The sequence below is a fragment of the Mandrillus leucophaeus genome, unplaced genomic scaffold (assembly GCF_000951045.1).
Source record: "Mandrillus leucophaeus isolate KB7577 unplaced genomic scaffold, Mleu.le_1.0 Scaffold256, whole genome shotgun sequence".
In the NCBI taxonomy this organism is placed as follows: domain Eukaryota; kingdom Metazoa; phylum Chordata; class Mammalia; order Primates; family Cercopithecidae; genus Mandrillus; species Mandrillus leucophaeus.
This window is the reverse complement of record NW_012102654.1, coordinates 2,856,584-2,882,290: the sequence shown is the minus strand read 5'-3', so window position 1 is coordinate 2,882,290 and position 25,707 is coordinate 2,856,584. Positions and strand designations below refer to the sequence as shown.

At 47.3% G+C, this 25,707-nt stretch overlaps 1 protein-coding gene across 1 annotated transcript in view; it reads left to right on the top strand.

Moving 5' to 3' along the window:
• The window catches only part of ZNF395 (zinc finger protein 395), a 42,724-nt gene that overhangs the window by 10,684 nt on the left and 6,333 nt on the right, over positions 1 to 25,707 (top strand). The window contains exons 2-6 of the mRNA XM_011983896.1: positions 16,499 to 16,756; positions 17,821 to 18,053; positions 20,889 to 20,998; positions 24,265 to 24,500; positions 24,999 to 25,099. Of these exons, the coding sequence (XP_011839286.1) occupies positions 16,517 to 16,756; positions 17,821 to 18,053; positions 20,889 to 20,998; positions 24,265 to 24,500; positions 24,999 to 25,099 (920 nt within the window). The 5' untranslated portion in view covers positions 16,499 to 16,516. The remainder of the gene's footprint in view (positions 1 to 16,498; positions 16,757 to 17,820; positions 18,054 to 20,888; positions 20,999 to 24,264; positions 24,501 to 24,998; positions 25,100 to 25,707) is intronic.

The following is a 25,707-nucleotide window of genomic DNA, read 5'->3' as shown; positions in this document are numbered from 1 at the left end:
CTGAAATATATGCTTTATTTAGAATCTGCCCTGATTATTTAAAACTTTTAGATTCCTCTTCCTGATATTTTTGGATTACTTTTGTTGTTGTGCAGGTTACTGCTAGGGCTAAATCGCTTAGCAAAAGTTTCTTAGCTCTGCAAAGAGAATAGAGGTTTATCTCATCTTTGGAGAATATCGTAAGATGATTTTTGTCTCCACGTGATTTATGCTTGCATTTTGGCATTTGAGAAATCAGTATTTGGCAAGAAAGTGCTCTCTTTATATGGGATGAACCAATTTTGGGGTGCGCTGACTTAACAAATGGCAGTTTTAGATGTATGTGAAAAGCATAGGCAGGACCTAATTATTTAGAACTAGAGTTGAAAATTTTTGTACACTTAATGACAGGCCTGAGTCTCCTTTGTCTCTGTATCATTTGTGCCTCACATGGTGTCTGTCACATCAACTGTGCTTGTTGAATTGCTGTGATTTGGTTCCCTGGGCTACATAGTGGGTTTGGGGGAAAGTTAGGCTAAGAAGTCCTTTTTTTTTTTTGAGACAGAGTCTTGCTCTGTTGCCCAGGCTGGAGTGCAGTGGTGTGATCTCAGCTCACTGCAACCTTTGCCTCCTGGGTTCAAGCAATTCTCCCTGCCTCAGCCTCCTGAGTAGCTGGGATTATAGGCTCCCGCCACCATGCCCAGCTAATTTTTGTATTTTTTAGTAGAGACAGGGTTTCACCATGATGGCCAGGCTGGTCTTGAACTCCTGACCTCAGGTGATCCTCCCACCTCAGCCTCCCAAAGTGCTGGGATTACATGTGTGAGCCCGGCCTTTTTTTTTGTAGACAAAGCAAAATATGATAAGAAATAATAGTTCTCAACTGGGCATGGTGGCGCACTCTTGTAATCCAAGCACTTTGAAACTACCTGTGGTCCCAGCTGCTTTGAGAGGCTGAGGTAGGAGGATTAATTGAGCCCAGCAGTTTGAGACCAGCCTGGGCAACATGGTGAAACCCCATCTCTATAAAAAATGCAAAAATGAGCTGGGCGTGGTGGCGTGCACCTGTAGCTACTTGGGAGGCTGAGGGAAGAGGATCACCTGTACCCGGGGAGGTTAAGGCTACAGTGAGCTGTGCTGGTGCTACTTCACTCCAGCCTGGGCAACAAAAAGAAAAGGAAAACGAAAAACAAAACAAAAAAGCCCAGTTGTCAGCTTTTTTGTCCTTTGAGTATCAGGAAGCCATATATACAACTCTCTTAGTAAAAACAACCACATTCAGTCAGTGGCTGCTTGTCAGAGTGCCGGAGGAATTGCAAACTCCCTCTCCTCTGTTTTTCTTCTGCTGAAAATGAATTGCTCTTGGTGTGCTGTTCTTAAATTCATGTGTCCTGCGTCCATTTTAATCTTGTTATCTATTTTTATGGTGACTGTCGCCATGGTACTCATGCTCCTTGCATAGCACAACAGAGATTTCCGACGTCTGATAGGACAGCTCAGAGTTCTGCTGCAGCCGGAGAGAAACTGTGTGTGAGGAGTTATTTTTTTAATTGAGGTGTAATTTACATACAGCACAGATCTTAAGTGTGCTGTTTAATCAGTTTCGACACATACATACGGAGACAGAACATTTCCATCACCCCAGATGAGTTCCTCATGACCATTTCCAGATAAGCCCCACCCCCAACCAGAAGTACCACAAATCTGATTTCTATTGCCTTAAGTTAGTTTTGCTCGGTAGGTTCTAAATATTATAATTTGTCTCTCTCTCTCTGTCTCTCTTTTTTTTAGACAGTCTTGCTCTGTTTCCTAGGCTGGAGTGCAGTGGCACAATCACGGCTCACTGCAGCCTTGACCTCCCCAGGCTCAAGCCATTCTCCCACCTCAGCCTCCCAAGCAGCTGGGACCACAGGTAGGCACCACCACACCCGGCTAATTTTTAAATTTTTTGTAGAGACGGAGTCTCACTATGTTGCTCAGTCTGGTCTCGAACTCCTGGCCTTAAGTGATCCTCCTACCTTGGGCTCCCAAAGTGCTGGGATTACAGGCATGGGCTACCTGTACACAGCCAATTTTGTGTTTCTAATTACTGTATAGGTGGTGCTTTGAGGAGGGGGAGGGGGTGCGTGTCTGTGTTTAAAAAGCAGTATCCTATATAGTTAGGAGTCCCCAGTGAGTGAATAATAATGTTTTATTAGACTTTGTGCAATGGGATGTTCAGATTCTTTTTTCTCATTAGCTCAGGGGATTTGGATTTATGTTAGGAATCCTGATTCCCAGCTGAAAGAGTCAAAACCACAGGCAGCTAGGCCTGGTGTGGAGGAAGTGTGATTGGGCAAGGGCTGGCTTATTAGGAAACGTGTGTGTTGTGTTGGAGTGCTGCAGTGCTGGGTTAGAAGAACTGGAATTACTCCTAGGACATCCCTTTTAATGACCAGAAGTCCCATTGACATACTTTCTCTTTTTTCCCTGCCTTTTCCTTGACCTAGCATATAAATTTAACAATCCACAGAGTTGCAGAGTTGGGCTTACAATATTGAAACAGGATCTGTGCTGCAAAGCCCACTGCTGACTGGAAACGCAGATGTGCACTGCCGAGCTCACAGCCCCTGGGAAGCGTGGGCCAGATTCAGGGTGAAATTGCCCCCTAACATATTATTGAAATGCATTGAACAGGGCCCGTTTCTTTTCTTTTTTTTAAAAAAAATTTAAATGAAATTTTCGTTGCGCAAGTTAGTACATGAACACATTCTCCGTAGGGGAAGAATGCAAAACTTCTCGAGCAAGCAGAAAGTCTTTCTTGATGACTGTTTCTAATCCCAGTCCCTTCCCCAGAGGTCGAGCACTTTCATGGACTTGCTGTTCTTCAGATGCCTCACGTACATCTATACCTCTAGGACTTACAGAAAGTTAAGTGCATTGGCTGCGGATTACATAAGGTCTCTTTACTGAATTGCCTCTCCCTCCCTCAACAGGGTGCTTGGCGATAGTTCCCAGCCGCTACACAAAGGTCTTGATTTTGTTTAACTCCTGCCCGGTCTCCCTTACAGTTAGAAGGCTACACAATTACTTCACCTTTCCCTAATTCATGGGCACGTCAGTCATTTCCAGATCCTTTACTGTTAAAAACGCCGTTACCAAAAAACATTGCTGCACAGACCTCTATAGCACCTGTGAGTTTTCCGTAGGGTAGGTACCGAGAAAGTGGAACTGCTGGGCCATAGGGTTCTTGAATTGTACATTCTAACAAAGACGCATCATGGGGTCAGTTCCTCGCTTAGAGTTACTGTAGACTGGGGAATGCCTGCCCTGTGCTCAGACATGAAGCAGTTATTTGAAGACGAGGGGGCAGAATTTAGAGTGTGTTAGGTGAGTGCTCACTGGCCTCATAGGTCGCACATACCGTTGCTGGTCTGTGGGAAGGGTTGGTGTTGGGAAAGGCTCTTCTGGGCCTCCTAGTTAATTCTGCCTGGTCCCCGCCCCCCAACCCCTGAGGACTTTGACCCGTATGTTGATAGTGGTTGTGTGGAGAAGAATCACAGGCTGAACAGGCAGCCCATTGTGGACTCTGGATGGGAAATTCTAAACTCAGTTCATTTGGCCTGGAGACCTTCACTGCACCTGCGGTTCTTCTCCAGGCTGCCTTTGTAATCCAGTGTGGCCTAAACACTCAAGCAAAGTGTGAGGCATTTGGAAGCATGTTCTTTAAAGGCATCTAGAATGCTGCCACGTGGCCGTTATTAGCAGTTTATGTTAATTACAGAAGAATGGCGTGTGCCTCTGTTATTTACATTTCTGGCCTTCATCTCTAGCTCTCTACAGAACTCGTGGAAAACATGAGAGTTAATCCTATCAGATCAAACCCATGCATTTAGGAGCCAGTGTGGCAAGGGAGGGAGTGGCTGTGGCCCTCCTGAAGACAGCTTTGCGGCCAGTTGTGGGCCGGTGTCCCTGCCACCTGGGTGAGCAGAGGCAGAGGCCCCTTTGCAGCCTTCACGGTTTTACATGCATTCAACCTCAGATCTCCATGCTGTCTGTTATGAAGCAGTGCTAGTTGGACCCTAGGGCGACCCCACTCGTGCATTCATTCACTGTCCAAACACAGTATGCACTTTATTTGCCTTCGTTGGGGTGTTCTAGCATCCCCTCTCTGGTTTCCAGCTGATGTTAGCGGGGCCTCCCTTTTCTGTCATTTCAGTATTTGGTGACCAAGTTGGCATTCTACTCCTCTCTCCTACTTGGTGGATTCTCTTGGGGCCCTCCTGTCCTTGATCCTTTGTCCTGAAGAGCACTGCCTTCTTAGCTTGCCCTCCCTGTTACACAGCACATTTAGGTTAGCGGTCCTCTGGCCTTATCAGTCATCTTTTTTTTCCCGCCTCCCACCCCGAGACAGGGTCTTACTCTGTAGTCCAGGCTGGAATGCATGGCACGATCACAACTCACTGCAGCCTCTACCTCCCAGTCTCAAGTGATCCTCCCACCTTAGCCTCCTGAGTAACTGGAACTACAGGCACATGCTACCACGCCTGGCTAATGTTTGTATTTTTTGTAGAGATGGGGTCTGCCTGTGTTGCCCAGGCTGGTCTTGAACTCCTGAGCTCAAGCCATCCTCTGCCTCAGCCTCCCAAAGTGCTGGGGTTACAGGTGTGAGCCTCCATACCTGGCCTCATCTTTCTTGATGGGCAATAACCAGTGTTCCCAATGCGGTTGGTTTTATAGGATGGGGGTGGGCAGTGTGCTTCTTTTTGTTTTAGTGCTTTTGCAGTGGCACTGGACAAAATGTCTTTTTCCTTTTTGGCCTTCATGGCCGCTGTAGATGACAGTGCGTTCCACAGTGACATCAGTTCTCTTTACCGGGTGTGACTGTTTCCATAGAGCTCTTGCATGGTTTTGATTTTTTTCTTACATCTCTTACACTGCCCTTGTTGATGTTAAAATTTACTGTATTCCCCCCACATTTGCATAAACTCTTCCCTATAATTTTCCTATAGATTTGGCTCTTCACTGCCCGGGATTTGGTGTCTACTTTTTTTTCAGGTCAGCATTTATTGTGCACTTTTGCTAGGCACAGTGCTTAGTATCCAACATGCATTTTCTCACTGTTTCCTCTCTCAGAACTGGGGAATCAGAATCTCTAGGAAAGAGGAGCTTGGCGACTCTTAAAAAAATCAAGGCTCTTCTGGAAAAAAAATGCATTCCCTCATTAAAGGTCCAAATTATCCTCTAGGATATGATCTGTACTTTTTCTCATTTTGCACCTGAGGAAACTGAGGGACAGAGAGGTGAGTTCGTTTGGCCAAGGTCACAATGGGGAAGTTTGAGCCTTTTTTTTCTTTTCGAGATAGGGTCTCACTTTGTCATCCAGGCTAGAGTGCAGTGGCACTATTTTGACTCACTGCAACCTCCCAGGTTCAAGCGATTCTCATGCCTCAGCCTCCCCAGTAGCTGGGATTACAGGTGCCCACTACCATGCCTGGCTAATTTTTGTATTTTTAGTAGAGATGAGGTTTTGCCATGTTGGCCAGGCTGGTCTTGAACACCTGAGCTCAAGCCATCCTCTGCCTTGGCCTCCCAAAGTGCTGGGATTACAGGCGTGAGCCACTGCGCCTAGCTGGAAGTCTGAGCTTAAGGCAGCCCTGACTGTTTCACTGTGCATTCTCTTTGGGATATTTGTAAAAGGTGAAATAGGAAGAATTGTAGCCCTGATCCTGGGGGATCCCATGCTTGATACTTTGCTGTCATAATGCACATCTCCCGTTCCATGCCACAACCACTAACACCATGTTAACCTCTTAATGACTCAAGTTTTTAAAAACAAGGAAGCCTACAAGGTCATCTAGTTTAATCTGTCACTTGATGCGTACTTTTCCTGGCTGTACAACATAGTAGAAAGAACATAGCTTGTCTGGGTCTGGTGGCTCACACGTGTAATCCCAGCAGTTTAGAAGGCTGAGGCAGGAGGATCAATTGAGCCCAGGAATTTGAGAAAAGCCTTGGTAACATGGTGAAATCCCATCTCTACAAAAAATACAAAAATGAGCCAGGTGTGGTGGCATGCACCTCTAGTCACAGCTATTTGGGAGGCTGAGGTGGCAGGATCGCTTGAACCTGGGAGGTCAAGGCTGCAGTGAGCTGTAATTGTGCCACTGCACTCAAGCCTGGGCGACGGAGGGAGACCCTGTCTCAAAACAAACATAGCTTTTGGAATCAGACACATTTGGGCTCACATTCTGACTTCTGTCATTTTCTAGCTTCGTGGCCTTGGGAAAATTTACTCAAACTCCTCTGAGACTCAGTTTGCTCATCTGTAAAATGGGAATGATGATGGTATTTATAATCTCATGGGTTATTTGTGGGGGATTAAATGAGACACGGTCAGCGAAATGCTCAGCAAGTTGACTGGCACTTAAGTCTTTGATAAGTGATAGCTGTTAGAACATTCCTGAATGAACATCAGCCTTTGAAAGGCCACGGATTACATATAACGGTTCCTGTTATTCTCTTGCCACTTATATGTGATTTTATTTCTTGGAAACATCCTACTGCCTTTTCTTCAAAAGATTCTCCTCTTCTGCTGGCCTTGAACTAAGTCCAGTCTACCTGCCGGCCTGAGGTGGCGGGGCCATGTGTGTCAACCCCCTTGGTTGTGTTCCTGGGGCAGGCAGAGCTCACGAGCACCCGGTGCTGATTTTATCCCTTCCTTTTCTGAAAATTTGGAGACTGTGGGCCAGCTGCTGTCTGCGATTGATGCACATTTATTTTGTCACTTGGGCTCAGAACGTCCTCACCAGTGAGCACCTTCTGATTAATGCCGCCACCCCATCCATTTCAGGAAAAGCATCAGAGAGTGGTACCCCAACATCCTAAGCTGGGGTGGGGGTGAACTCTTATTCAGCCTGTTTCTCCATCTCTCTTTCATCTCGAAACTCATTCTCATGCCCACAGTTATTGGGGCATAAAGATTCCTTAAATGGCTTCCTCCAGAGAAAAATACGTTTAAGGCACTTCCTTAGTGGTTTGAGCCCTGGGTGAGCCCCTCCTCCGCTCCGTTTATTTTCCACTGTGTATTTAAATCTTCCCCGATGGTGCCTGTCTTCTTTTCACTAAGGCTGACTTTCTGTTTTGGGGGTGAAACTTGTGTCTCCTTCAACCTCCAATCACTCAGCGGATTTTTTTTTTTTTAGATTCATAACATATTTTATTTTGACTTATCTAACTGATGTCAAAAATGGAAAATTTTCACATGGATATTCATCTAACTCATGGGCTCCATTCTAAAAACCCCCTTTTTAAAAATCAGGCTTCAGTGTCAGATTGCTGAATGTTTTTTTCATTTTCCTGAGAGAAGCAAATGTTCATTCATTCATCTCATTATACAACACAAGTACATAAATATAGCTTCGGAGCGTATTAAGTGCTTTTAAACACAAGTGCTGGCTGTGTGGACCAGGTGGTAGCTCATTTAGGCCCCAAATTCATTAAGGGCAGGGTCTGACTCTTAGGCTTCTTAATATTTGGCTTGGTGCATGGTCAAGAGCTGGGCCCACATGTTGCATATCAGCAGGGCTGATACGTTTAAAGATGCTGGGCTTTTTCTGCTCCAGGGCCCTTTCCCAGGCGTTCTGGTGAGTCCCTCCCCAGCTGGGTCTGCCCCACCCTTGTGGGCGGGATTAGCTCCCAGAGGCTGGCCAGGCCCCACCTGGGGGAGGCTTGGGGGCCGGGCCCCAGGGCTGAGATTCAGGCTTGGGGGAACAGAGCAGGAATGAGACCCGGTACCGAAAGTGAGCGGGGCAGGCACCTAGTCACATGGGCGATGGGCAGGGGCTGGTCACTGGCTTTGGGCTCCAGGGCCACAGCCGTCTGACTTGGTGTTGAGCTCCAACCATGGAACGCTGGAGTTGGTTCATTTTGACCGGCAAGCCTCTAAATATGGGTGCCTCGATTACCCACCACAAGGAGAGAGCGGTTGCCTTTTTATGACATGTTGATTCCAGCCAGGTGAGTCACCAGGTAGCTCTCATCCTCCTGCCAGGCTCCCCTGCCTGTCGGTTTGGCATTGTCAGAGAATGTGATCATTCATCGAGGTGACATTTGAGTTCCAAACCAGTTCTCTCCTTTAACCATTTCACCCTCAGGAGTGATTCTCCTTTGTTTGGCATTGTCAGGAACTGTGATGATCCATTCAAATGACTTTTGAGTTCCAAATAGTGTTTCTACTTTAACTTTCTAAATAGAAAAAAAAAAAAAATGACCAGGCACAGTGGCTCACACCTGTAATCCCAGCACTTTGGGAGGCGGAGGTGGGCTAATCACTTGAAGCCAGGAGTTCGAGACCAGCCTGGCCAACATGGTGAAACCCCATCTCTACCAAAAATGCAAAAATTAGCCCGGCCTGGTGTCGTGCACCTGTAATCCTAGCTACTTGGGAGGCTGAGGCAGGAGAATTGCTTGGACCTGGGAGGAGGAGGCTGCAGTGAGCCAACATGGCGCCATTGCACCCCAACCTGGTTGACAAAGCGAGACTCTGTCTCAAAAAAAAAAAAAAAGTAGAGTCCGTGTTCCTGTGTTCATCTGCTTTCTTCAGGGAGCGAGAACACAGGAACCCTTTTTGTCATCTTGGAATTGGTACCTGGGGCGTCGTTACCTCTCAAGCTTCCCTTTCCAGCGAGTGCCCACTCAGAGCCTCAGTGCTAAGACCTTCCTTGACTATTAGGCTTTTAAAACTCTCACGTCTGTGTTTTATATTTTTGGAATGGCAGCTTTTTTTTTTTTTTTTTTTTTAAATTGCCAGCTTTTGCCTGTTGTTACTGCAAGTGCTTCCAGTAAATCCCTTCTCCATGAAACTCACTCTCTTCCTCTGGATCCCAGCTCACCCTCCCCAGGCCTGAGCCACGTCTTGCTGCTGGGTCTCCACTTCCGGGGAAGAGAGAACTGGACCAGCACGGCACAGGAAACTGCCAATGCCACTGCTTGCTAGCTTTGGGATTTTGGACAAATAGGTGACCTTCTTGAACCTGTGTTCTCAGCTCTAAAACAAGGGTGATCTTGTTCCTCCATATTTTATTGAGTTGCTGAGAAGTCAGGAAAGAAAAGAAGTCCCCAGTGTGTGCATTCAAGAGAGTATAAACCTAAGTGCCATTCAAGCATTTGTGAGTGGTTTCGAGGTCGTGTGCAGGTCTCTTAGAAGTTTACCCTGAAGACTGCTAGAGACAACTGCTAGTTCTGTGAGGCTTGTTCTCCCTGGGGATACTTGGCTCCTGGTTCCCTCCCTCCAGTCCTGGCTCTGGGTAAAATGCCAAGTCAGCAATTATCCATCTCCCCACCTCCTTCTGGAAGTGTCATGTGGTTTGAGAACAGTTTAAATCAGGTTTAACCACACTGCACGGCGCCCCTCCCCCGCCACATACATGCACGCCCCAGCGCCCCACGCATTTACAAAAACGCTGCGGGACAACTGTGTCCCCTCACCCAGACATCTGTCAGCATAGTCCTGCTAATACCTGCTTCCTTCTGTCTACCTGTTTTTAAGGAAACCCTGTCTCGGAAGCAAGTTCGAATGCTCTTGACACCTTTGCCTTCATTTTAGGGCCAGCAGCAGGTATTCCTTCTTATAACACATTTTTCTTGAATCTGGGCCTCTTCTTACCCCTGGGAAGATCAGCTGTTTAAGATCAGTCTAAGGAGGCTGCGGTCCCATCGGTGCCGATAGAGAGGGTTGTGGATTCCTGAGCCCTCACTGTGTGCCAAGGAGTGTCCTAAGAGCTGTCTTGTGTAATAGGGTAGTGTGAACTCCAGAGAGTCGTGAACAAAGGCACTGCATTTCTGAGAGCAAACGGGGAGGTAGGTGTGAAGGAAGGGGAAGTGTATTTTTTCCTGGGTAGAGCTGTGAAAACGCTTTCCTGCCAGCAGCGCAAACAGAAACCGTCTCTTTTACTTGACTGAATGACTGTTGTGCAGTCAGACCAGCAGAAATATTTGTTGATCAGGATCGTTTATTATTTGCTGGAGAGAATTCGCTGTAAGCAGATCAGATGACCTGATTCTATGGCCCATCTGCTGGAATATGAAAATAGCAGTGTTATTTGGGGGTTCCTTCTTTTTCCTTTCCATTACTGTATTACATCTATTACTTAGAGTAATAGGAAGGCTGGATGCTCAGTTATAGGGTATGCCATCGAGAACATTCCAGCCCTGAATGGGAGTTGGACAGTTATTCTGGTCCCTATCAATCTTGATACTCTATCATTTTAATTTTACTGGTAGTCTAAACTATTCTACACTGATGCAATGTAGTCCAGTTTTTTAAAACCTTCAGAAAAAGACAATAATTAGAATGCCCTGAGAATCCAGATTGTCACACTCTGACCAGCTGATTTAGAACTTGAATCAATCACCAATATGCTCAGTGCCATGTGTCTGAAGCTTGTACTGTGAAAATCCTAAGTACACACCACACCCCTCTTAAAAATAGGATCACAGGACCTGATAATTTCAGAGAGCCAGAAGTTTTAGATCAGGGCTTTGGGTGCTCTTGCTGAGGCCCTGGCTTTCTGTTGAAAGCCAGGAGGAGTTTTCTCCTGTCTCTTCAAAGAAAAGGTCCGTGTATGCTTAGCGAAGGGTCTTTTTTTTTTTTGCTTTCTTTGGGGAAGACATACCAGAAAGAAAAGGCTTGAGAACCAGCCACCAGGTAGCAGTTGGGTATGGAATGGGACAGTTTGCTTCTGCCAAGGTTCAAATGGTGACCTGCAAACCAGGAGGACCATAAACATATTTGCATATACTTATAAATATGCTTGCAAGTACTCATGGCATTTGTCAGCAAAGATGTTGGCTAAGAATTGCTGAAAGTGAGTTGTTTGGGAATCTTATTCTCCATGGAGTTCTGTTGTAAAATAAGAGATGCGAACATTCACTGCAAACATTTTGGCCTTTGTTTATTTATTTATTTATTTAGAGCTCAGACCATCCTCCTGCCTTAGCCTCCTGAGTAGTGGGACTATAGGCATGTACCCCTATGCCCTGCAAAGTGTAGAACATCACACTGAAAAATTTAAATAAAAATGTTATAGATTTAAAGGAAAAATGGGCACTTTTCTGATAAAAGATAAAGAATGATATGCTAAATATTAACCAAACATCTAAAAACTGAAACTGTTGTTCCTGCAGTGATACCCAATGGAGATAATAAAATATACAGAGAGCAGAGTTTAGCAGGGAATCTGAAGCTCTTGGCAGGAGGGTTTATATCCCTCAGTTGACCTATAAATTATTCATTAGAGAAGTAGCAAGCACCCAAGCTTTTGCAAATAGGAGTCTTACTCCAAACTTCACCCTTCTTAAGTTAAAAGACACCCCACGAGTTGTGCAGTGAATCACTTTGACTTATGACCTGTGTTCTGGAAGTGCCGCTAGGTGATATCATGGCTCGCTGCAGTGTCCCTGGGTGGTAGGAGAGCGCAGCCACCGCGTGAGCGTGTGCACGCACACAAGTGTGGGGGCGTGCCTACGTGTGCTGAGACATGTGGTTGTCCAGCAACAGTTACATGACAAATAGCAGTTTGCAACCCTGAACCACAGAGAGAGTTTGTTTTACTGTTCTGCCTGTTCCAGTTCCTTAACTGATGGCAGATGTCCTCATTAAGGGCTATTAGCACATCAGAATGTGTTTGCTGAGCCCTGAAAAGAGCTAACTCCTTTTGGATATGGACTGAAAGATGTTATCTAGGGTAGCCAGTCCCTCCTGTTGGTGATGGCAGTAGGGAGTGAGGAACACAAGAGGGCTTGGTATCCCGTTAAAACTTTCCCAAGAAGCCTTCAGCACAAGTTTATGTTTCAGTCAGGGAATTCCGTAAGAGGAGAATGTAAAATCCTAAAGTGGGATTTGGCTGTGTGTTGAACTACTGTTACTGTTACCCTGAAATAGGTGTTTCTTGATTTCTCTTGGCTGCTCCAGAACCATATGGCAAACTAGGGGATGGCTGGTTTATAGGGACCATTGATAGCTCCCAAGAAAGAACTCACCAGAGGAGCGAATGAAGTGGAGATCCTGGAGGAGAGAGGTTGGAAGGAGGCCACTGCTGGAATGGTGGAAGTGCACCAGGTGGGCAGGACCCCAGGAGTGCTTGTGAGATAGCAGGAGGTCCTGAAAAGTCACAGGCGGCCCAGAGTTAACCTTGCTCCTCGACCCACCTGTTGGCAGACCTTCGCCGATGCTGTCATTCGCTCTGAGTCCCCGAAGACTCTTGGTTACTTGTGCTGTCTCTCGAGCCACGTCTGTAAATGTCATGAGTGTGCTGATTAACACAGGCGAGGCATCAAGTGACGCCTGGTGATGCTGCCCAGCCTGGATTAGTCTAGATTTGTATTTCTCCCACTTCCATGCTATTAATCCCCAGTATAAACTTGGCTAAGGTTTTCCTTGACTTTTTGGGTTGATCCCATTATCCCTTTGCATGCCCTGCCAGAGGGCAATATGTGTATAAAGGTCTTCCCAAACTCGAACTGCTAAATGATTAACAGTGGCTTGGTCTGCTTAGCAGGGTCAGACTAAAGCGTTGACCTTTATTCTGTAGGTAAGAGGACAAGATGCAAGTGGAGAAGAGATTTTTTCAAGGAATGAAAGTATGTGAGAAAATGGATGTGTAGACTTTTAGATCAGGAGCTATTTTTTCTTTTTCTTTTTTTGAGATGGAGTCTCGCTCTGTCTCCCAGGCTGGAGTGCAGTGGCCGGATCTCAGCTCACTGCAAGCTCTGCCTTTCGGGTTCACGCCATTCTCCTGCCTCAGCCTCCCGAGTAGCTGGGACTACAGGCACCCGCCACCTCGCCCGGCTAGTTTTTTTTTTGTATTTTTTAGTAGAGACGGGGTTTCACCGGGTTAGCCAGGATGGTCTCGATCTCCTGACCTTGTGATCCGCCCGTCTCGGCCTCCCAAAGTGCTGGAATTACAGGCTTGAGCCACTGCGCCCGGCCTCTTTTTTGTTTTTTTTGAGACGGAGTCTCACTGTGTCCCCCAGGCTGGAGTGCAGTGGTGCGATCTCAGCTCACTGCAACCTCTGCCTCCCGGGTTCAAGCGATTCTTGTGCTTCAGCCTCCCAAGTAGCTGGGATTACAAGTGCACGCTACCACACCTGGCTAATTTTTTGTATTTTTAGTAGAGATGGGATTTCACCATGTTAGCCAGGCCGATCTTGAACTCCTAACCTCGAGTGATCTGCCTGCCTCGGCCTCCCAAAGTGTTTGGGATTATAGGCATGAGCCGTTGCACCTGGCCAGGAGCTATTTTTCCCATCAAGGTTCACTAACATAGGGAAAAAAACACCAGTTGAGGAAAATCAACTTAATTGAGTGGTTTATTTTGAGAGATTCCACATCTACTAGAATCATGGCAGGATTGTGACCTCTGACACCAGATGGACATGAGTTCATACCCAAGGCTGCAGTTCCTAAGGTGTGCAGCTTTGGCACCATGACCCTCTGAGGTTGTCACCTCATCAGAAATGGTAGACCATTGGTTCATCTCAGATCCTTTTGAGGATTAAATTAGATACAATTTATGAAAGCTAGTACCTCTTAGGCACTTAATAAAGACAGTTTCCCTTCCTTCTTTCTCTTCTGCTTTTAAAACTTAAGATTTGGCAGTACTAAAATAAAGCCAATGAGAAAATGTATTTTGGTGTGAAATTCTGGCCAGTTAAAGGAGAAAGGGGACAGGAGGGATCCAGTCAGAAGCAGCAGGTTCACCAACTCCATGCGGATCCGGCAGGCGTGGAAGGTTGCAGGCACAAACAAAACAGGCAGTAGAAAGCAGTCTTTAAATTAAAAAAAGAAAAAGGCTTAGAAAAAACATCGACCGAATTTGTTGGCCAAACATTTCAGGCGCCGTCTGAAGACTGGGAGCCCAGAAATTTGGGAAATACTACCCTTTCTTCATTTTCAGTGGTAGAAACCCTAAACTTCCTGCTCTAGAAAGTGGGGAGGCCATTAGGTTGTTTTTTTTTTTGGCTAAGAAAGTGGTGTAGTTTCTTTCTCTGGGTTGATGCTGCCATCTCATGTCTCTGCGTGGTGTTGCGGCTTCGCCTCTGGATCCTGTCAGCCCAGTGAAACTGAACTGAGAGTTAGAGGTGCTCCATTTTAGCCTGAGGCTCCAAAGACGAAGGTATGTAGGTGACAGTATTTTAAAAACCAGTTTAGGCCAGGCACGATGCCTCATGCCTGTAATTCCAGCACTTTGGGAGGCCAAGGCAGGCAGATGGCCTGAGCTCAGGAGTTTGAGACTACCCTGGGCAACATGATGAAAACCTGTCTCTACTAAAATACAGAATATTAGCCAGGCGTAGTGGTGCACACCTGTGGTTCCAGCTACTTGGGAGGCTGAGGCAGGAGAATCACTTGAACCCAGGAGGCAGACGTTGCAGTGAGCTGAGATCATGCCACTGCACTCCAGCCTGGGCAACAAAATGAGACTCCATCTCAAAAAAAAAAAAAAAAATACCCAAACCAAAAAAACAACCAATTTAGCTTAGGTATACATTTTTTTTTTGTAGTGGCAAAGAATCTACTCTTTGCATTTGTCTCCCTTTTTATTGTTACAATGAAGCTTTCAGAGAGAGAGTCATTGGATGTAGTTACCAGACACCTAACTAGGAATTTCTGTCTGCGTGCTGTGACTCCAGCCTTTTCCTCATATTAATATTTTCTTTGCGTTCTGGAAAATTCATGGTGGAGATACTATGCTAGCAGATTCTAGCCCTTGAGTTTCTGCGTAAAATGCTCATGAAAACCAGCATTTTGCCCCTTTACTCAGTATTTGCCATTTTGTTATTATCCTTTAGAATTCTTTTGCCGTTTCTGTTTTGTTACTGTGGAGATGTTCACGAGCATACCTTGCTGGAATGGTTTGGAAAGAGGCCAGGATTTGGGAGGTGTGGAGATGGTGTGATACCTACAGAAAGAGCCTGGGGGGCTTCTGGACAAGGGTGAAAAGGAAAGAAGGCTTATGGAACTGTTCAAAGATAGCTTGAGCTAAGAGCTGTGCCACAGGTGTCCTCTTGATGTGGGTGGAGTGGGAAAGGCACACCTGAGTGGAATTAGCCCCATAGGCGGTGGGGGGGGGCGGGGCAGTGGTGGTGGTGGTGGTAGAGGGGTGGGGGGCAGTCAGCATTGATGCTGAGGTCTCTGGAAACCCTGGTGTTTTATACCTGCTGTGACCCCACAGCACCTGGGATATGCTTTGCACATAGTAAGCGAATAGGAGGGAACAGAGGACTGGAACAGCAGAGATTAGGAACTGAGGAGCTGCGTGTGCTCTGTAGGAGGAGGGCAACCTGAATTTGCAAAGCGCTGGTTCTGACTCGTCCCCTTCTGCCAGCGGTGTCAGGCCTGGGAGCACTGTGGGTCAGCCGGTCCCCTGGTAGGGACCCACTTCGAGAGGCCTGTTCAGATTCTTGCACCAACTACCTTTGCCACCTGAACAAGTCACGTGCTCAACATTAGTTTCTTCAAGTGTAAAATGAGAGGAGCCTGGGTCATTTCTTTTCTTTTTTTTTTTTTTTTGGAGTCTGAGTCTCGTTCTGTTGTCCAGGCTGGAGTGCAGTGGTGTGATTTCGGCTCACTGCAGCTTCCTGCCTCCTGGGTTCAAGTGATTCTCCTGCCTCAGCATCCTGAGTAGCTGGGATTACAGGCATGCGCCACCATGTCTGGCTAATTTTGTATTTTTAGTAGAGACAGGGTTTCATGATGTTGGCCAGGCTGGTCTTGAACTCCTGACCTCAAGTGATCCACCTACCTCAGCCTCCCAAAGTGCTGGGATTACGGGCGTGAGCCACCGCACCTGGCCAAGCTCGGTAAGTTTCTATGGCTCTTTGCAGCTTTGAGCTAGCTGAGCTTGAGAATCTGTGTGCATCAGATGTCCTCAGGCTTTGACCCAGCAATATCGTATCCTGGAAGTTGCCCTACGGAAGCCGTGGTTGATGTGTGTGTGCTGAGGTTTAGCTCAGAGGATGCTCCCTGCAGGCAGAGAAGTTTAGATGGCAGACCATTGGGTGCAGCCTTTGGGTACAATAAATAATAAGAGATTAGAATAGGAATGATGTGTCCACCTAGGAAAATGCTGAGTGACTTCTAAACATGTTTTTATAAAATAATATTGAATGATATTGCAAAACTTACACAGTTAAGTAAAAATACAGTTTACCAAACAGCAGTCCCATTTTTACAGAAATAAAAGTGTAAATACACGCACAGAAGGAAGCCTGGCCTGCTGTATAGGAAGAGTGAGCCTCCCGGGGAGGCAGGTTCCTGAGTGGTTTGTTTTTCTGTGTACACAGAGTATTTTCTGATTGTTCTACTAGGAATGGATATCACTTTTGTGAAAAGGAGGGATGGTAAAAGTTGACTTTAAAGGGTTCACTTACTTTAGCAGACCCTTCCTGGCTCCTGCTGTGTGGGGCTCCCTCCTGAAAGCTTCCTGATTCCCCCAGGTGATGGGCAGAGGCCTCAGTGTCCCCTTCGCCTCCGCAGGAGAGGAGAGGCAGCAGCATGGCGAGCGTCCTGTCCCGGCGCCTTGGAAAGCGGTCCCTCCTGGGAGCCCGGGTGTTGGGACCCAGTGCCTCGGAGGGGCCCTCGGCCGCCCCACCCTCGGAGCCACTGCTGGAAGGGGCCGCTCCCCAGCCTTTCATCGCCTCCGATGACACCCCCTGCCAGGAGCAGCCCAAGGAAGTCCTTAAGGCTCCCAGCACCTCGGGCCTTCAGCAGGTGGCCTTTCAGCCTGGGCAGAAGGTAGGTTGATCCCAACATGGACAGGTGTCCCATCTTGCGAGTCTTGGGGTGGTGGGCTGGGGTGCCCTAGTGACAGACCGGAAACTCTCTGGGCACCGTTTTGAGTGCAGACCTTTGCCCTCCAGCCACAGGGTGTCTGGGCAGCAGATCGCCCAAAAGAATATGATATTGTTAGTAGACCCAGGGCTTCTCTACCACAGTGTTGTCTGTAGAAGGTGGCAAGATCTAGCATCTGATGCTGTGGGCTTTGGCTTGTTCAAAACCTCAGTTTGAAGGATGGCCATAGCCACATTTCTCTTAATCTGCCTCAGTTTACAACTTTACCAAAGGAAAGCATCTCAGGCTTAGGAGAGTCAAAGAACATTGCGTCTTTGAATTCCCTTTAGACACTTTGAGGAGCCAGAGATGTTTGTACAGTTGGATTCGGTGTGGATTTCCTTTTCCAGCGTCTCTGCCCCTGTGCCAGGGCCCTGGGTCTGATGTTATCATGAGGTCCAGGTGCCTGGAGTTCTCTTTTGTTGCCCTCCCAAGGCCTCCTAAATAAGGACTCTACCTCTGTCTCCTTGCCAAGGCTTGTGCGCACCAGACCTCCCTGCCTGTGAGGGAAGGTGGCCTGCCAACTTCCAGGTCCCCCTGGTGAGAGGTTGACCTGCCTCTGTACCCCTGCCACGTTGTCCCCAGGTGGACTCAGCATCCTCTGAGTGCAGGATAATGAGCAGTTCGGAGTGCCAGTTGGGCACCAGCAGACAGGCAGTGCATCTGGGGCAAGGAAGGCGGGAACGTGAGTACAGATTCTAGATTCAGAGAAAATCGCAGAAAGTGACATGTTTGCTGTCTGCCAGTCTAGAGAGCTGATAAGGATCTGCCTTGGGAGGAATCAGGCCTGTGTGGGTACTCAGGTGGGAAGCGAGTACCTGGGAACATCTGCTTGAATAAAAGATGAGTGAGGCAGAGAACATGGTTCGTGGCAGGCAGACCCTGGCTCCTGGGATGTGGGGTGCTTGAGAACTTCAGGGTGAGACCCGTCCAGGGCTGACCACTGGCTGCCGTCCCTCTTCCCGCAGGTTTATGTGTGGTATCGGGGTCAAGAGTGCACAGGACTGGTGGAGCAGCACAGCTGGATGGAGGGTCAGGTGACCGTCTGGCTGCCGGAGCAGAAGCTGCAGGTCTCCTGCAGGGTGGAGGAAGTGTGGCTGGCGGAGCTGCAGGGCCCCTGTCCCCAGGCACTACCCCTGGAGCCCGGAGCCCAGGCCCTGGCCTACAGGCCTGTCTCCAGGAACATTGATGTCCCAAAGAGGTTTGTGTGGGAGAAGAAATTGGGTTTTAAGAGTCACATGGGTAGTGTGGTGTGAGGGTGTGGGCTGCCTTGCGGTGTGGAAGAAATGTGGTGTCATTGGCGTCTGGGTGCCAAGGTATTGGGACACATGGGACACAGAAAAGGGGAATCTTTGGCATCTTTTCTTTTTTCTTTTTCTTTTTTTTTTTTTTTTTTGAGACAGCCTCACTCTGTCACCTAGGCTGGAGTTCAGTGGCATGATCTCGGCTCACTGCAACCTCTATCTCCTGGGTTCAAGCGATTCTCCCACTTCAGCCTCCCGAGTAACTGGGATTATAGGCGTGCACCACCACGCCTGGCTAATTTTTGTATTTTTTGGTAGAGACAAGGTTTCACCATATTGGTCAGGCTAGTCTCGAACTCCTGACCTCTAGTGATCCACCTGCCTCGGCCTCCCAACATACTGGGATTACAGGTGTGAGCCACCTTGCCTGGCCCAGAATGGCATCTTTTCTTTTCCATAGCTCTATACGGGCAATGTACCTTTGGCTGGGCAAAGGGCTATTTTTTCCCCTCTCGTGCTTAAACTACATCAGGTCATAGTTTATGATGAGAGACGGGGAAGAACTGGCTTAAATCGGGAGTCAACAAACTTGTTTTGAATGGGCCAGATAGTAAATAATTTAGGCTTCTTGGACTAAACAGTCTCTGTCCCCACTGCTCAGCTCTGCTGTGGTGTCCAGCTCAGCCAGGGGTGATGCAGAAACAAACGGGTATGGCTGTCCTCCAATAAAACCTCATTCGTGGACCCTCAGATTTCAGTTTTATATACTTTTCTTGTGTCACATGTCCATAAATTGTATCCTTCTTTTGATTTTTAAAACTATTTAGGCCAGGCACAGTGGTTCACACCTGTAACTCCACCATTTTGGTAAGATTGCTTGAGGCTGGGAGTTTGAGACCAGCCTGGGCAAAATAGCAAGACTTTGACTCTACAAAAAAAAAAAAAAAAATTAGTCAGGCCTGGTGGCTTTTGCCTGTAGTCCCAGCTCCTTAGGGGGCTGAGGCAGGAGGATTGCCAGAGCCCAGGTGGTTGAGGCTACAGTGAGCAATGATGGCACCACTGCACTCCAGCCTGGGAGACAGAGCAAGACTCTGCTCTAAAAACAAAAACCAAACCAAACCAAAACAAAAAACAAACAGGCTGGATGTGGTGGCTCACGCCTGTAATCCCAGCCCTTTGGGAGACCAAGGTGGGTGGATCACGTGAGGTCAGGAGTTTGAGACCAGCCTGGCCAACATGATGAAACCCCGTCTCTACTGAAAAGACAAAAATTAGCTGGGCATGGTGGCGCATGCCTGTAATTCCAGCTACTTCAGAGGCTGAGGTACGAGAATTGCTTGAAGCCAACCTGGGTGACAGAGTAAGACTCCATCTCAAAAAAAAGAAAAAAGAAAAAAAAAAACCCCACAAAACCAAACCATTTAAAAATATAAAACCATTCTTGGCTCGAAACCCTACAGAAACAAGCAGCAGACTACGTTTGGTCCACAACCCGCAGCATGCTTACCCCTAGCTTAGATATTCAGAACCATTGGTGTTGAATGAAGAATGTATTTTGCTTTAGAATTTTGTGATACGACTTTTTTCTAAGAATATATATCCTAATTTCTATGTTCTATGCTCTATGTACATTGATCTTTTAAGATTTAAAAAGAAAATCTGCCAACTGAAATTGTCTTATATATAAGATGTGCAAGCAGTCACACCCTATCTCACCTCTCTGTGTTTGTCTATGAATGCTACAAAACACAGTAGACCCAGTATTTTGAAACCAGATCAGAGCAGCAAAAAATATTTGCGATGGTGTATTCAGCGAAATGCAGGCAAAGAATTTATTTTTCTGTTATATGGAAATGAAAATTCAAAGATCATACAAAAACAGAGATGCTAATTTGTTTAATGTATTGATAGTCTTTAATGTTTGATGTATGAATAGTCTTGGTTTTGCTGCTTCAAACCCAAGTCATATTTTAGTGGACCTGAATTGTAAGGAATAAATTAAGACAGCCCTTCGAAACAGACCACTTAGAAGTTTATTTCAGACTAACTTTTCCTAATACTTTAGCATTAACTTCTAGACAGCTCGAATTTTACTTCAAAATAGTGTAGTGATATATGGATTTTTAAAAAATTATGTGTAACATTTTATAGAACTCGGCTGTAGAAAGCATGGACATTTGTGTTGGAAGATTTATTTTAGTGCTTCTGGTTTATTTGCACGTTGGCTTGGGTAGTAGGTTCTGTTGACATTCAGAAGCTGTCAGAATGCCTTACCATTTTTCTTGGGGGAGGGGTGGGAGAAGGTGGTTAGTATATAATTGTTCCCTGTTCAATTTAAATGTGGGACAAGGAAAGGAGGTAATTGTTGTGCTTTTGAATTCCAGTGGGTGTCTTTTGTCCCCGTGTTCATTTCATTTTGAGTCTATCCTCTTTCCCCTAAATACAATTCTCCTTTTTAAGCTGCAGAGTTTGGCAGCAAAGTCACGGGAGAATGGGGCTGTCTCAGGGCGTCACAGTGGGATGAGACCCAGTGGCTTACACCGGGGCTACCTAATATTATAAGCATCACTCAGAATCGGTACTTCCCAGGGAGAAGGGGAGACCTTCCTGTTTCACTTAGTTTATATGATCTGAGCACACACTGGCTGATTGGAGTTGGGGGCCTTGGAGGGGTCAGTCCAGAAGTGTAAGACGATCATGTGAAACCAGCCAGAAGCGGTGTCTCGTTTTGCAAGGACCATGGGCCCGCCGTGCCGGGAAGTAACCTTTTCCACTCATGCATGTGAATCCAGGAAGTCGGACGCAGTGGAAATGGATGAGATGATGGCGGCCATGGTGCTGACGTCCCTGTCCTGCAGCCCTGTTGTGCAGAGTCCTCCCGGGACCGAGGCCAACTTCTCCGGTGAGCAAGCGGGGCCCAGCTGAGTTCTGGGCATGACAGAGGCCCACGACAGACATCCTCTGTGTAGAGCAGCTAGTTGCCTATGTCACCGGCCTGGCAACAGAATTTCCAGGGACTCCTCCCAGTGGCACCTCTGACCGGCTGCATGCCGTGGAGTTAGACGCATCTGTTATTTTTCCTCAGTTTCCTCACCTGGGGAGGAATTTCCTGGTGCATTGTGAAGATGGTTGAGCATGGGACTGAGCCGCAGTGGCCCGCGGAGTAAATTCTTCCATGGGAGTGGCTGAGCCCAGCACTTTGGTGGGGCCTGAATGAGGCCAATAGAGGAATATTTAGTTCACAAAGTAGAAATATGCTAAATGGTCTCCTAGTGGCCTGAGAAAATTCATGCCCTCGTTCCACATGCCTAATTCAGCCTCCTAAATTAGTGTGAGCCTACGGGACAAGGACCCGGAATAAATGAGCTAAATTCTAAAGTAAGTCTAATTGCTTAATAAAAACCAGAGGTTCGACTTCAAGGCAAATTTATTGAAACAAAATTTATATAGTTGCAACCCCAAAATACTTTATCAATAATATGAGGGAAAAAAGGGTTGCTGGGTATTTGTCAGTAGTTTGGCAAGACTGGTAGTGAACCTGAAGTTTTTTGGGAAATTCATGGCAGGGCTGGCCTCCCTTACTCCCAGGGAAGAACTTGTTCATTGGTGGACGCCTAATTGAATTGCAAGCTACTTATAAGCTTACAGGAAAATATGGAGTTAGCTCTGAGTACATAGCAGGAGGAAAGTGGCCTTCATAAGTATCCCTCATAAGGAATCTCCCTAAATAGAAATTAAACATAAGGGAGAGAGAAAACTTACTTTTGTGACTCAAAGTTGGCTGCCAAAGGAAGTCATTGTACTATGAGGACACCTAGCTGTGAAGCCTAGTATTGCATGCCTGCTCTATTAGCACAGCCAAATAGGGAAGAGGAAAGGAGTTAATTTCTAAGTTCTCAGGAGAGTTTAGGAGATCTGGATGGTTGGGTCAACAGTGGAAAGATCAGAAAAGTGTCCTAAAGGGAAAGAAAAGAAAATTATTGACTCCAGTTCCCATCAGGAGGGTATGTATAATACATGCATACACAAGTGCACATCAGCATAGAAGCATCTCACTGATAGGCCATCATCCTGATAATTTTAAGTCCTTTTGTAAAAACAAAAAACAAAAAACACAAATTTATTGTCTATTAAAGATTTTTTTGATGACAGTATATTTTTTATCTTATAGCTGAAGTCAGTGGAAATACAAGGCTTCCTTGGCCTAATTATCTTGAAGTGTTCTGCAAAGTGTGGTCTATGCAATGACAATCAAAACCTTGACTAAGAGAGTCATGGATACTATTTGCACAAATGCCACCTAGTCCCTTTGGTTTCTGTGTGGTTAAGATGGCATGTGTGTCTGTATGTCTGTGTGTAGAAAACAGGATTATAAATATTTCTTAAAAGTTCACTGGTAAGGTCTCAGTGCCATGCATTTGTAGAGCAGTACTTTATTTTCATGCTATAAAATGAGTATTTATTGCCTGTGTCCTAGAAAAACTTATGATCAAAGATGGAGTCACTTATAACTTATACATTAACTTATAACTTATAGATAACTTTTTGCTTTATGTTTTGCTTCCTTTGTGTGCCAGTCAAAATCTGCCATACAGATTTCATGCGTTTGAGCCATTGTGAGTGGTTCCTGGAGGGAAGGACTGCCGCATTTGTAGGGTGTGCCTGTCGCTTGACCTGCCCTTTGTCCCCGAGTACTGAGCATCCTAGACGTAGCCATGTAGTGTTCCGCTCTCTGCCCTTCTCTCCCTGATTGTTTTCCTAGCAGTGGACATGTGTGGGTCTTTCACCTGTTGGCCTGTTTAATGATTCTTGTGTACTGCCCTGAATATGTACCCTTTTTAAAGCACACATGTAGATGTAGTAATCTCTTGGTTCCCAGGAAGGGACAGTGATAGCTGTGAGACATGACAGCCGTATCTGGGGAGGGAAGAGTTCTTCCTCCATCTCGTTCTTTTTGGGTAGGCTGCTTCTAGGATGTGAGATGTAAGGAGAGTCTGGACTGGGAACAAGGGAAGATGGGAGCCTGTGCCAGGTAGATCCCTGATTAGCATTGAAGGAGTCTGGACTATGAGCAGGAGGAGAGAAAGACAGCAGGATTTTATCCTGGCTGCAAGGGATGTGCTAGTAGACCTTGGAATGCAGAGTTAGGGGGCTCTGTGGAACGCCCTTGTTGGGAGTTGGGGCTTTTGAGGACAGGTAGCTTTTTTCCCTCTCTCTTGGTATTTCCACATACCAGAATTTCAGATTCTCCTATATTATAAATTGATCTGGATTTTTGGCCAAGGAGTGAGAGAGTGTGGGTTGGGCCCGCGCAGCCTGCAGATGTGCTGTTTAAAGACGGAAGATTCGCCATGTCTGCTGATGCTCATCCTCCTGCTCAGAGGCATTCAGGAGCCCGGCAGCTGCTTCAGGGTCACGTCAGGCACGAAAGCCCCCTGCCACCTTGCAATGATCAGAATTGCTCGCAGAGCTTGTCTTTCCTCCTCCAAACGTGTTACTTCCTGATTAAAGCAGGTTCCACCTGGGCTGAAGCTGGCACTGGGAGATGTTGCGCACCCTCCCGAGAGTTGCAGAGGCTGAGTGGTTTGTTCCACCCCTAGGTTTCTATGGACTGGTCTGGGTTTAGATGATTGAAAAGTATTTTTCAGGAAAGCTGATCAAGAAGACCTTTAAGCTGGCCTCAGCTGTAGGAAAATGCTCCGGGTGGTACCCAACACTGGGTGTGCCTGTTCTCAACCAGGCCTGGAGGCTGCAGAGGCTTTGCCCCTCTCCCTCCCCATCCCCCCTTTATTTAATGTATAAAGTGAGAAACAGGCAGCACTTTGGGAGGCTGAGGCCAGAGGATCGCTTGAGGACAGGAGTTTGAGACTGGCCTGGGCAACATAGCAAGACCCCATATATAAAAATTTTTTTGTTTAAAAAGAGAAATAAATTTCAGTTAGGTTCTCTATGTATGAATCCTATACGAAGTGAACTTGCAGTGTGTATCTGTTGGTCAGTGGTGACCAGGTGGCTATGGTAGGAAATGTCTGCGAGGGCAGAGCAGTTCTACCAAGAGAAATTGCTGCCATGAATGAACCCCTCTCCGTGTTTACCGAAGCTCAGAAGGGAGAGTTCGCCCAGGGACAAGCCTGTGAGCGTCCTCTCATCTTCTCTTCGTCTGGCCAGCTTCCCGTGCGGCCTGTGACCCGTGGAAGGAGAGCGGTGACGTCTCGGACAGTGGCAGCAGCACTACCAGTGGTCACTGGAGTGGGAGCAGTGGTGTCTCCACCCCCTCGCCCCCCCACCCCCAGGCCAGCCCCAAGTATTTGGGGGATGCTTTTGGTTCTCCCCAAACTGATCATGGTTTTGAGACCGATCCTGACCCTTTCCTGTTGGATGAACCAGCTCCACGAAAAAGAAAGGTATGTGATTATGGTGTGAGTGGGAGCCCAGGCTTGAGTGGATGATGTCTCTGTGGGGACAGCCAGCCATGGAGGGAGGGGACCCTGCAGGCCTTACATAGTCTTGGGTTCACTCCCATTTCGGTTTTCTATTGCTGCTTCTGTTACCTGGTGATATTCCCAGGATTCTACTCCTCCTGTTTAAAGCCTCTTCCCTTTCAGTCTCCACCCCAATCCCTGCCTTCTTTCCTGTGCTCCTGCAGAGGTCTGCGTGGGAGAGGCCTCCAGTGGGGTCTTAGCCATAGCACCGAGCACCGCTCTTGGCCACTAGGACCATCTCTTAGGTTGGGGCTTTCTAGCCCCTGGTTGTAAGTTTCTCTGGTCCCAGAGAACCCCTTTCCTGGAGGTTTTTGTTGGGTCAGGCCGGGGACAGCAGCCACTTTGAGTCCCCACTGGGTAAGGATGAGCGAGGGATAAGGAGAAAGACATATCCACTCACCCCATCTTCCTTTCCTCTAGAACTCTGTGAAGGTGATGTACAAGTGCCTGTGGCCAAACTGTGGCAAAGTGCTGCGCTCCATTGTGGGCATCAAACGACACATCAAAGCCCTCCACCTGGGGTAGGTGCGAGCCCAGGGCCTCTAGCCTAGGGTCACATGCAGGTGTCCCTCCACCCTGCCAAGTCCCTGTGACCCGCAGCCCACAGTGCTTTCAGGAACGTGGCTTACTGGAAACCCCCCCGGCGTCTCTTCCTGGCCGCCTGAGAAAGACATCCTGGTGAACATTGTTGCTGTTGACGGGAAGGGAGTTCTGTCCATCTTGGAGATGTGTCTTGTTGCCTCACTGCAGGAAGCAAGATGTTTTAGTTCTGGGTAGAAATGGGGTCAGTTGGTTCGGTTGCTGGTGAGACCCCGTTTCCAAGATGTTTAGTGGCCGAGCACTGCGCCACCGACTCCTCCTTGGGAGTGGGTCTCTGCTAGCCCCACCCTGGTGCCTGGGTCGTGTTCTGTGCAGAGCGACTTTGCAGGCTGCTAGTGGTAGGAGCTGACTCACAGCCCTGGGGAGAAAGCGTGACTGCAGGCAGGTGGGGCCAGAGGGCTCTCGGTCGTGCTCAGCGTGGGATGCTTCCTGTCAGAGGAGAGGCTGGTACATGTTCCGAGAGAGGATGAGCCTTAGGTGCCAGGAAAAGTAATTCCCATCGATGTGCAGCACATAATCCTGGTGACAC